This window comes from Myotis daubentonii, chromosome 11, assembly GCF_963259705.1.
Source record: "Myotis daubentonii chromosome 11, mMyoDau2.1, whole genome shotgun sequence".
Taxonomy (NCBI): domain Eukaryota; kingdom Metazoa; phylum Chordata; class Mammalia; order Chiroptera; family Vespertilionidae; genus Myotis; species Myotis daubentonii.
In genome coordinates, this window is record NC_081850.1 from 67,186,090 (window position 1) to 67,198,275 (window position 12,186).

General features: G+C 40.5%; 1 protein-coding gene across 1 annotated transcript in view; it reads left to right on the plus strand.

Annotated features, from left to right (window-relative positions):
- The window catches only part of C5 (complement C5), a 90,405-nt gene that overhangs the window by 48,361 nt on the left and 29,858 nt on the right, over positions 1–12,186 (plus strand). The window contains exons 23-27 of the mRNA XM_059657793.1: positions 6,052–6,141; positions 7,367–7,576; positions 8,034–8,109; positions 10,001–10,160; positions 12,009–12,104. Coding sequence (XP_059513776.1) covers positions 6,052–6,141; positions 7,367–7,576; positions 8,034–8,109; positions 10,001–10,160; positions 12,009–12,104 — 632 coding nt within the window. The remainder of the gene's footprint in view (positions 1–6,051; positions 6,142–7,366; positions 7,577–8,033; positions 8,110–10,000; positions 10,161–12,008; positions 12,105–12,186) is intronic.

The window sequence follows — 12,186 nt, forward strand, 5'->3', positions numbered from 1 at the left end:
CATCCTTTGGCTTTTCCTCTTTTTTATCCCTGTCCCTGCTATACTAACATTATTGCAAAACAGCTTTCCAAAACAGCCCTGTCTTACCCATCCTAGGTATGAACATCAGGGCCACAAGATGGGAATAAATGATCTTTTAACTGGGAATAGATCTCGCCGTCAAAAACCTTGGTTAGAAAAAATCTATGCCTCCTTCCAATCTTGTCATACAACTTTTTCCTCTTATCATTTTAGACAATTTAGATTTAGGCAATTTTGTCACTTTCTAGAGTGCTAAGTAAGGTAATGATAGCAATCAATTCTGTCAAGTTTATTTCAGAGATTTTATTAAATACTTTAAATACATATATATTGGAATTGCTATACCAGGATACAACTTTATAGAGTTTGTTGTTGTTTTTTCAAGCTAAGATATATTTGGAAAATTAAATGAACAATAACATTAGAAGAAACCTGAAAAGTATATCAGTGAGGAAGAATGAGGTATCAGAACAAATTATAAAGTAATAGTAATTAACATTGTGTGACAACAACTTAAAAGAGACCAAACACTACTATGGACTCAAAACTTAAGACTAGCCCTAGTTGTCAGTTCTACTTTCTCTCCTTGACAAACCCTTTTCCCGTACTATTTTCATATCTCAGATGTGATCCCCACCCCACTTCCTAATACACACACTATCATTGGTCTGGGCAGTCCCCTCTCATGTTTTATTTCCTCCTTTCATTCTTGGCCCCCACTCCCATTTTCCCTTCCTCCAAATGCTCCCACTTAAAATGCTTGCTTGATATATGTCTTTGAGTAGGCGCATAATGTTGCTATAGATCTATAGATCCTGCTCTATTTCTTAATAGTATGTTTTAAAGAAATATCTGTAATGTGGTATATACATCTATTTCAGTGCTTCATACATTTAATTTCAAAGTATAGTCCACCACAGTTTTACTTAGCCATCCTTAATTGATGGATTCCCCACTACCATAAACAATGCTGCAGTGGACATCCTATGAATCTCCCTTTGTGAATTTGTGTGTGCATTTATCTGGACTATGCACCCAGGATTGGTACTTCTGGGTCAAAGAGCATACATATATTGAACGTCATATACTTCTGACATATTGCTCTTCATAATGGCTTTACTATTTATACTTCCACCAGCACTGTATAAGGGTTTTCATACCTCCACATCCTCAGCAACATTTGGTATTCCTTGTCTCACTAAAATGTGCCACTTTTGAGGGGTAGAAAGTGATATATCATTATTGTTTTAATTTGGATTCTTCGGATTACTATCGATTTTAGACATTTCTTCATATAAGTGTTGGCCATTTGGGCTTCCCATCTATAAATTATTTATTCCTACCTTTCACACTTTTTTTCTATTTTTTAATTTGGGTTTTTGTATATTTCTCATAGATTTTTATCTCTGATATACTTCTTCATGCAATAATGAACCATTGTATGTTTTGAATAGGAATTTTTAATGCTGGATATAGTCAAATTCATTTCATTTTATTATTTATACTAGAGGCCCATTGCACGAAGAGATTCATGCAATAGGCCTTCCCTTCCCCTGGCTACCGACACCGGTTTTCCTCCGGCACCGGGGACCTAGGCCTTTGCTCCGGCTGGAGCCTTCAGTCTTCGCCGCTCCACCACTTCATGCGTACATATGCAAATTAACCACCATATTTGTTGGGTTAATTTGCATACTCTCCTGATTGGCTGGTGAGCGTAACGGAGGGATGGTCAATTTACATGTTTGTCTATTATTAGGTAAGATATTGGGGGGGGTTAATTATAAAGAAGCCTTTCCACACCTTTAGTTAACAAAGATATTGCTGTATATTTTATTAGTTTCACAAATTCAACTTTTAAATGTTTTAATTTGCCTGGCATCTACCTTTATATGGGATGTTTTTATGTCTGGCAAGGAGTAAAATTGACTTCTCTTAGTGTTAGCTTTCTCTTCTGTACTTTTTCCATCTGGTAGGAGAGTTGATAATGAGAATTGAAATAGTCAAGAACTGGTATCGGTGAGAAAAATGGATCAAATTAAGATAATTTCAAAAAACCTACTGTCATTAAGTACCATATATAGTGCATGAACTGTTTGCCTGATTCTTTGTTTATATTATTTTTACCCTCACAAAACCCCTTTGAGGAAAATATTATTACCATTATTATTTAACTGATAAGTAAAACAAGGCATAGAAAGACTAAGTGTCTTGCCCATAGTCACATATAGAGTAAGTTCTTTCTGGACTCCATGCTCTTTCAATGACACTGCAAACCTCTTAAATGTATCCACCAAGTTTTATTTTAATACTAGAGGACTGGTGCACAAATTCATGCATGGGTGGGATCCCTAGGCCTGGCCGGTGATCAGGGCCAATCAGGGCCATGCTGATTGGGGCCTGCCCGCCAGGGGGAGGTACAGGGGGACTGCGGGCCAATCAGGGCCTGCCAGCCGAGGGGAGGGACAGGGAATAGGAGGTTGGCTGCTGGCACTAACTAGGGAGCTGGCCTTTGGCCCCCCTGGGAAAGAGGCCACACCTGCCACCCACTCCCGGTTCTCCATCCCAGCCCAAAGCCCTGAAGGCCCTGGTGGGGTTGGGAGAGGAGGCAGTGGTCACCGGACTGGGTGTGGAAGGAATGGACGCCATATGCCAACGCTGGCGCCCCTCCACTGCACGGTTTCCCCCCTTCCCCCTCCCCCTCCCTCTTCCCTTGCCACCACCATGGTGGGCAGGCGGCGGCGGGCGATCAGGGCCTGCCAGCCCGGGTGAGAGACAGGGCGCAGAAGGTTGGCTGCCAGCCCCGAGGAGGGAGCCAGCCCTCGGCCCCTCTGGGAAAGGTGTCGTGTCCGCCACCACCCACCCCTGGCTCTCCATCCCAGCCCGGGGCCTTTGGGAGAGGAGGCGACAGTTGCCAGGCCGGGCGCGGAAAGAACAGACACCAGACACTGACATCGCCAGCCGGCCATGGGAGGTTGACTGTTGGAGCGCACTGACCACCAGGAGGCAGCTCCTGCATTAAGTGTCTGCCCCTTGGTGGTCAGTGCATGTCATAGCGACTGGTCGGCTGGTTGTTTCAGTCATTCCGTCGTAATGGTTGCTTAGCCTTTTATATACATAGATTATATCCTCAGCATTTATCAAAGATTAATGAAGAAAGAAGTTACCTGAGGAATGTTCCTATCTCTTCTGCAAACCCATGTGACTTGTTCATTAAATTGCAAAATGTCACTATTTTTTAAAGCATCTACCATGTGCCAGGGACTGTATTAAATGCTAGGACTACAGTATTCAATAAGAGATGGTTCCTGCCCTAAGATCTTTCTTAGAAGGACAGTGGGAGTATAGGTGATGACTACCGTGGACTCTGCAGTATAATTTCTGGAGTTCAGATCACAGGTCCATCTGTAGTAGCTGTGTGACCTTGAACAATTTACTTTCTAAGCCTCAGTTTCCTCATCTATAAAATAAAAATAATAAACACCTAGCATATAGGAATGTTGTGAGGATCCAATGTAACTGCATTTAAAGAGCTTAGCAGAGTCCTTGCTATTCTATCAGTAAAATGGTAAATATTATCATCCTTATGAAATAAACAAGTTATAGTAGAAAAATGCTCTGATACTGGTGTGCTAAAACTCTTATAATGTATAGAGAACAAGTATCTAAGTAAGACTGAGAAGAGATGGTGGAAAGAATTTCAGGGCCTGTTTCCTAATGGAGCTAATCTTCACATTTCCTTGACTAAGGAATTACATGTTATTTTCAGATTTCAGTTCCAAGAACAATTTTCTCTTTGGACAAAATGACTATCTCATTTTTACTGGTGAATAAGATTTATATAACCTATTTGTTTCCCATTTTATAATAACCAGAAAGCTTACAGTCAAATTTAATCTTTTATTTAAAGAGATTACAGAAGCCTAGAGTTTGATAAAAATCCTTAATTATTTTTAACTCCCTTATCAAATTTTTATATTATTATTATTAAAGAGTTTTATTTTTTTATTTTTTATTTATTTTTTAATTAAATCTTTATTGTTCAGATTATTACATTTGTTCCTCTTTTTTCCCCCCCATAACTCCCCTCCTCCCAGTTCCCGCCCCACCCTCCGCCCTCACTCCCCACCCACTGTCCTCATCCATAGGTGCACGATTTTTGTCCAGTCTCTTCCCACATCTCCCACACCCCTTTCCCCCCCAAGAATAGTCAGTCCATTCCCTTTCTATGTCCCTGATTCTATTATAATCACCAGTTCATTCTGTTCATCAGATTATTTATTCACTTGATTCTTAGATTCACTTGTTGATAGATGCATATTTGTTGTTCATAATTTGTATCTTTACCTTTTTCTTCCTCTTCCTCTTCTTAAAGGATACCTTTCAGCATTTCATATAATCCTGGTTTGGTGGTGATGAACTCCTTTAGCTTTTCCTTATCTGTGAAGCTCTTTATCTGACCTTCAATTCTGAATGATAGCTTTGCTGGATAAAGTAATCTTGGTTGTAGGTTCTTGGTATTCATCACTTTGAATATTTCTTGCCACTCCCTTCTGGCCTGCAAAGTTTCTGTTGAGAAATCAGCTGACAGTCGTATGGGTATTCCCTTGTAGGTAGCTGAGTTTCTTTCTCTTGCTGTTTTTAAGATTCTCTCTTTATCTTTTGCTCTTGGCATTTTAATTATGATGTGTCTTGGTGTGGTCCTCTTTGGATTCCTTTTGTTTGGGGTTCTCCGCGCTTCTTGGACCTGTAAGTCCATTTCTTTCACCAGGTGGGGGAAGTTTTCTGTCATTATTTCTTCAAATAGGTTTTCAATATCTTGCTCTCTCTCATCTTCTGGCACCCCTATAATTCTGATGTTGGTACGCTTGAAGCTGTCCCAGAGGCTCCTTACACTATCCTCGCATTTTTGGATTCTTTTTTCATTTTGTGTTTCCGGTTGGGTGTTTTTTGCTTCCTTGCATTTCAAATCATTGACTTGATTCTTGCGCTCCTCTGGTCTGCTGTCGGGAGTCTGTATAATATTCGTTATTTCAGTCCGTGTATGGTTAATTTCCAGTTGGTTCCCCAATATAACATCGAGGGTCTCATTAGTTTTCTTGTAGATCTCATTAAGTTTATCGGCGGCTTCTAAACAGTTCTTGAGAGACCTTAAAAGTGTGGTTCTGAACTCTATATCTTCCATTGACAATTTTGTCCTGTTTCTTTGTCTCCGCATTTTGTTATGCTTCCTTGGTGCACCCCCTAGTGGTCTTTGTTCGCAGTCTTATAGTTAAACCTTGATTGTTGTAGCTAATACCAGGGAGGGTTTGACCTCCAGGCCAAGTGGCTATGAGATTCAGCTGTGTCAGCAGTGAGAGAACTTCTGTCCTCTAGGGAGGGGCTAATCTAGCCTTTGCCTGAGGCTATCCGGCAAATGCCTCTGTGCAGGGCTTGGGCAGGGCGGGTCGCACATGATCAACAGGGTGGGCCGGAGAGAGCAGTTATGGCGGCTCTCAGTCCTGTCCCCAGGGGCTCTGCCTCTCTGAGTCCCAGCACCCGCTGCAAAGCTGGGAGAGAAAGCTGCACTCGCTCTGACCGAAGCCAGACAGTCCCGCTTCTCCCGTTTGAGTCTGGGTCCCTAAAGACTCGCCTGTATCTGGATCTCAGAGTCTGCGACTCCCTCCCGATTGAAAACAACAACCGCGCCCTCCGCCGCCAGCCTGCTCCACGCACTCCGCACCTCAGAATTTGACTTCAGCACTGCGCCTCCTCTGAGTGTCCGTATGCGTTTCTCTTTCCTCCTAGTTGTAGGACTTCCACTCAGCCAGCCTTCCTGTGGTTCTGGGTGATGTCCGTTCCGTCTTTTAGTTTCACTTTTGAAGTAGTTGTTCAAAGCAGCAAACTCCGGCGTTAACCTATGCCGCCATCTTGGTTCTCTCCTCGAGTTTTATTTTTTTAATTCCTTGGAAGATTCCTTGTAAATAATCTTCTAATAATCTTCCCTCAAGAACTCTGTGTAAATCTAATAACTTTTTTTAAAATTTATTTCAGGTGTCGTTAGCAGACAAAAGGAGTTCCCATACAGGGTACCATTAGATTTGGTCCCCAAGACAAAAGTCAAAAGGATTGTGAGTGTAAAAGGTAAATTAACAAATGCCATTTTTATTTATCATTTCACTTTGTGCTTCAAACAAAATTCAAATATCATCATGATTATTCTGTTTCTCCTCTTCTCTATTCAGTGGTATATACAAATTCACCCTACAATTATTCCCTCCTTCAAATCCCTGACCACTTTTCCTACTATCTTCTTCCACTGGCCTGATTTCAATGGAAACTTATTCTCCATGATGGAATTTGGGAGCTGTCATTGGCCCAAAGATTTCTCTTCAATGCAGGTGAAGCTGCTTCTAGACTTAAGAACTTTCCATGAGTTTAGTGGCCAGTCCTGCTCCAGAGAATGCCTTATGAACTGCAAATGGCCCCAAAACTGAGTACTGCTCTGCTCAGGTACCAATCCCAGGGGGTTCTTTTGCATTTGCAAAAGTGGTGACTTTGCTGGTCTCCAGCCTTTACAATTTAGTGACATATCATCAAAATAATAGAAGATCCTGATTACACTTTATCTCAGATAAGATCTTGGAATCACTGAATGTTAGTACTGGCAAGGACTTTTTAACTCCTGTGCAACCTTGTGTGTATAAGAAAGTGGTTTGCCCAGGATTGCATAGTGAGTTGTGGACGGGACCCTCACAGCACTCATAGAGCATTCACAAATTCAGATTCTTTGCTTTGGGGAAGCAACTGATCAATAAGGTTTACAACGTTTAATGCTATCAGATTGAATGGCAATTAATTTGCCATGTACTCCATGCAGTAATCTACTTACTGTTATTACACCATTTTACCACCATATAACAGTGGTATTTTTTAAAATATATTTTTATTGATTTCAGAGAAGGAGAGGGAGTGAGAGAGAGAAATATCAATGATGAGAGAGAATCATTGATCAGCCGACTCCTGCATACCCCAGACTGGGGATGGAGCCATCAACCCGGGCATGTGCTCTGACTGGGAATTGAAAACTGACCTCCTGGTTCATAGGTCGACATTCAAACACTGAGCCATGCTGGCTGGACTCTAACAGTGGTATTTTAAGCCTACTTTTGGTATGTTTTTTAAAAAATCTATCTTCCTAACCAGATCTTTTATTTTTTTTATCTCCCCAGTTCTGAGAAGTAATTCAGCTGCCTAGATAAAAAGGAAAGAATAGGGATGCTTGCTCTTATCTCTATTTGAAATATACTATTACTCAGAAATTAATAGACATTAACTGTGCCTCTTTTGAATTGTGTGTGTGTTTCAGGACTACTTATGGGTGAGGTCATATCTGCAGTTCTGAGTCGGGAAGGTATTGATATGCTTGCCAACCTCCCCAAGGGAAATGCAGAGGCGGAATTGATGAGCGTTGTCCCAGTATTCTATGTTTATCACTACCTGGAAGCAGGAGATCATTGGAACATTTTTCAAAATGCATTAACCGAAAAACAATACTTGAAGAGAAAATTAAAAGAAGGTAAAATATCTATTTCATATACTGTACATAAAAATCTTGTTTTTTAAACCAATAGTTTAATTAAACTAATATTTATGTTGTTAAGAATTACACAAAAGCTTAATTATAAAAGCATTTCAGCAAAAAAATCATAAGATAGACTCTGCTATATGAATAAATACTATTTGCTGTTGCATTTTGGCTTAACTTTCTAAATTGCATGGCTGAGAGACAAAACACCTGCATTCCAAAGCACTTCCTCCCTTCTTGAATGAGCTCAGAATGTTTTACTTGATAATTCCCAATTCAGGTGATTTGTAATCTTCGTTTGCTAAATTCACTGTTGGCCACAGAGCATATGCTTGCTGCCCAACATCAAGGGAAATTTACTACTTTATTATCCAGGAGCTAATGAAGCACTCTTTGAGTAGATATGGAGGTCAATGAAGCACTCTGTTCTTTTTCTGATGCCTCTTAGGGATGATAAGCATCATGTCCTACAAAAATCCTGACTATTCTTATAGCATGTGGAAAGGTGGAGATGCTAGTACTTGGTAAGTAGAAGGTTTTGATTTGCATTTTACATAGTAGTTGATTAACTTAAGAATAACAACCTTAATGGAAACTTCATTTGTCTAGTTGCTCAGGCTAAAAGCCTAGTCATCCTTCACTGCTCTTTCTCTTACAAGCCAGATCTGATCCATCAAATACTTTTGGCTGCACCTTCAAAATGTACCCTGAATTTGACTACTTCTTACCAACTGCACTATACCATCCTGATCTAAGTCACTCTTACCTCTCACCTGGATTATGGCATTAGCCTCCTTAGGTTTTTTTGGCTTCAGCTCTTGACCCTCTTCAGTCTATGCAGCACAACGTCTGGAATGACCTTGTTAAAATATAAGTTAGTTCATGCCATTCAAAACCATTCAGAACCTTCCCATTTTATCAAAGTTGTTACTGGGATCTATAAGGCCCTCCCTGTTCTGACCCCACCTCACCTCCCCATCTGTATCCCCTTCTACTCTCTTTCATTCCACTAGAACCCCAGTGGCCTCCTTGCTGTTCCTCAAACATGCCAGCCATCCTTCCAACTCAGGGCCTTTGCATTCACTATTTCTTTTATCTGGAATGCTCCCCCCAGGTATCAGCATGGCTGGCTTCTTTACCTCCCTCAGGTCTTTCTCTGTTCCCTTATTCAGTGCACATGAAGCAGGAGGTCTCTGGTTCGATTCCCAGTCAGGGCATATGCATATGCCCCAGTTGCAGGCTCAATCCCCAGTAGGGGGTGTGCAGGAGACAACTGATCCATGTGTATGGTCGATGCTCAATCACTGAGCTACACCAGTCAGGATACAGTGGGTGGATGCTGATCCAGACTGAAAACCACCACAACAGAAGCTGGGAACTAAATGCCTGGAGAACAGAAACCCGCATAAGAAAATGTGACAGCCTCTCAGTAAACACCCAGAGCCTCTCAGGAGTTCTGGACAAAACTGAGTGGATAGTGTTCAGCCAAAAACATAGAAACACTTGTGTACTGTCCTAGACCCAATTCCATAAGTTCCTTGAGAGAAATAGATACGTAGAAAAAAATGGCTTCTACCTGAATACTTTCAAAAATTTGGGGGGGGTGGGGGGAGAAATACAGGAAATATGCAAAAAGTACAATGAATAATATATCTTTTATTTTTTTAAGGAAAATGAAAACAAAATTTTAAAGTGAGAGAGTAAGTCAAGTGTCTCAAAGGCATCTGAGGAGCTAAAGAATGGGCAGATCTTGGGCAGTTGAGTGAGTGAGGGAACCAGAGGAGAGGAATGAAGGTATAAGAGGCAATATGGAGATTGTGAATTAGATCCTGTCTGGTATTCTTTGAGAGATTTTAGTAAAGGCTTTAATTGATTTTTGACTGAGTAATTATGATCATTAAAGCTTCATTGTGAGATGATGAGTCCTGAATCAATGACATGACTCAAGGGGAAGCAGATAAACATCCCCACGGATGTTCGGGAAGGGTGTTCAGGCCTCAGACAGGGATTTAGACTTGATAGTTTGTACAAGGTTTATAACCTAGAATTTTATGATTTTGCTCTCCCACATCTCATATTCATGGGTCAGTGCCTTGACTCAATACTATTTGTTTTTCTATTGTCTTTAACCTAAAAAATTTTTTTTCATCAGACATCAATTTTTAGCTTGTGTATGGGCTAACAGTGTTGCAATCACAAAAGATGTGTGGCTCCCACTTGCTGACTGAATGTTTTTGGAGATCTTCCTAAAATCTTCCCTTCTCTTGTAAAATGATGACAACTTACTTTGGAATTGCATGTTTTAAAATGTTTACTTTTAAAGAACAAACACTGTATGAACTAAAACACACTGTAAAGTGACAGCCAAAAGGGATTCAATTCTAAATGTTTATTTATTTGATTTTTGTCTTAAAGGTTAACAGCTTTTGTTTTAAGAGTACTGGGACAATTACATAAATATTTACCTCAGGACCAAAACTCAATTTGTAATTCTTTAACCTGGTTGGTTGAACATTGTCAACTAGCAAATGGATCTTTCAAGAAATATTCCCATTATCAACCACTAAAGTTACGGGTAAGGAAACCAAATATTCAGATCAGCAATATTTTTATTTAAAAGTTCGAATTTCATTCTCATCCTATCTTAGGATGAGAAGAAAGGAGAAAAAAAATAGGTGTATCCCTGCAAGAAGCTCTTCTTGTATACAAAGAATTTGAAAGGTCTTGTATTGATTGCTCTTTAGACCATCCAGTATAGGTCAGATAAGTGCTACCTTAGACATCTTATATAACAGGCATTGATGGTTCGTAGGGAGCAAGAGCTAGAGATCCTGGAACAAATAGAATGCACTAACTGTCCATGTACCCTTGGTATGGAATCTGTACCTGAAGTTCAAAGCCCTCTTCCAAGTCAAGGCTGCAGGGTGTTATCATGAAAGATGGGAAGGCCCCTATTTACTCTCTGCTGGAAAGAGAGATTGAGGTCAATTTATTACAAAGTGTAACAAAGTGTTGTTTGAGATTAGAATCTACTTATATGCTTGACATACAAAATAATTTCAGTATTGCTCCAATATATTATACTCCTTAGAAAATTTTTTATCAGACACAAGGAGCTCCCTGGCTAACAGGAGTCTCATAATGGTCCTCTGTTGGACCAATAGCAGATTAGGACTCTCTCAAGGTAAGGGGGCAACTGAAAATGGCATTTGAAGAATAAAATGCTATAACAATTATTTTTCTTAAGATGTCTATCCCATTCATCCATCTATCTACATTCATTCAACAACTATTCACTGAGCACCTAATACATGCCAGGGCCTATTTTGGGCAGCATGGGGGAGGAAGAGTGGGAAGGATGGACCAGGCAGTGTCCTGCCACAAAGGAGCTCACACACTGGTAGGGAAGGTGGAATAAAAATACTAATGATTCTAATCAAGACATTAATGTGTATGTTTATTCATCTTCTCAATAAATGTTAATTGCAAGTGTATTAAGTACTACATGGTAGGGTCACAACAGTGAACAAAACGGGTGTGGTCACTGAGGCCACAGAGCTTATGATCTAGCAGAGACATTGAGTAGGTAATTTCAGGTGTGAGATACTTGTTTAGAAAATGGAAATATCATTTCATTGAAAGCAGGGGATCTAACCTAGATTGGGGGAGTTAAAAAAAATGAGTTACCAACCTCCTGGGAGCTAGGTAGGAGGGAGTCAGGAAGAGTGTTCCAAGTGGAGCGTCCCTGGCATTTTTGAAGTGGGGAGAGAGGATGGTTCATTCAAAGAGCTGGGGCCAAGAGAGCTAGGGGGTGAGTGACATGAAATAAAACTGGAGAGGTATTAGAGGTCACTTCATGGAAGGTCTTAGAAACATTGCATTGGAATGTCACTGCCCCAAGAGAAAAAAAATATAGGAGAATAGTGGCAGAATAGTGCATTTTTTTTAAGAGAGCTTTGTTCGTTTTTTAAAAAAATATGTTTGTATTGATTTCAGAAAGGAATGGAGAGGGAGAGAGAGAGATAGAAACATCAATGATGAGAAAGAATCATTGATCAGCTGCCTCCTGCATAAGCCCACAACCCAGGCATGGCCCTTGACCAGAATAGTCCCCAGGCCGACGCTCCATCTACTAAGCCAAACCAGCTAGAACTGTTTGGTTCATTTTAACAGGGTTTTGAAGGAGGGGAAGAATTTGAATGTGGTGAAGAGGTATGAAGTAGAGTTTCAGGGTGGGGAGGTGAGGGAGAGAAGGGCACAATAAGGCACGAAGTAAGAAAGACACAGGGTTTACTGAGAAATGGCAAGCTGTCCAACTAGAAGGTATGAAGGGAGAGAGGGATATTAAGCTCAAAATGGAGATTAGAACTAGGTCATTTTGCTTTAAAGACACCACTTCACTCTCCTTTATCATTATTTTTAGGGAACCTTGTCTACTGAAGCCCAAGAGAGCACCTTATATCTTACAGCCTTTACTGTGATTGGAATTAGAAAGGCTTTTGATATATGCCCGCTAGTGGTAAGTAAGAGGATTTTTTTTTCTCTAAAACCCATCATCTATTTCTGGATGTGGGGACTTGAGGGGCTGGGCGGGGCGGGAG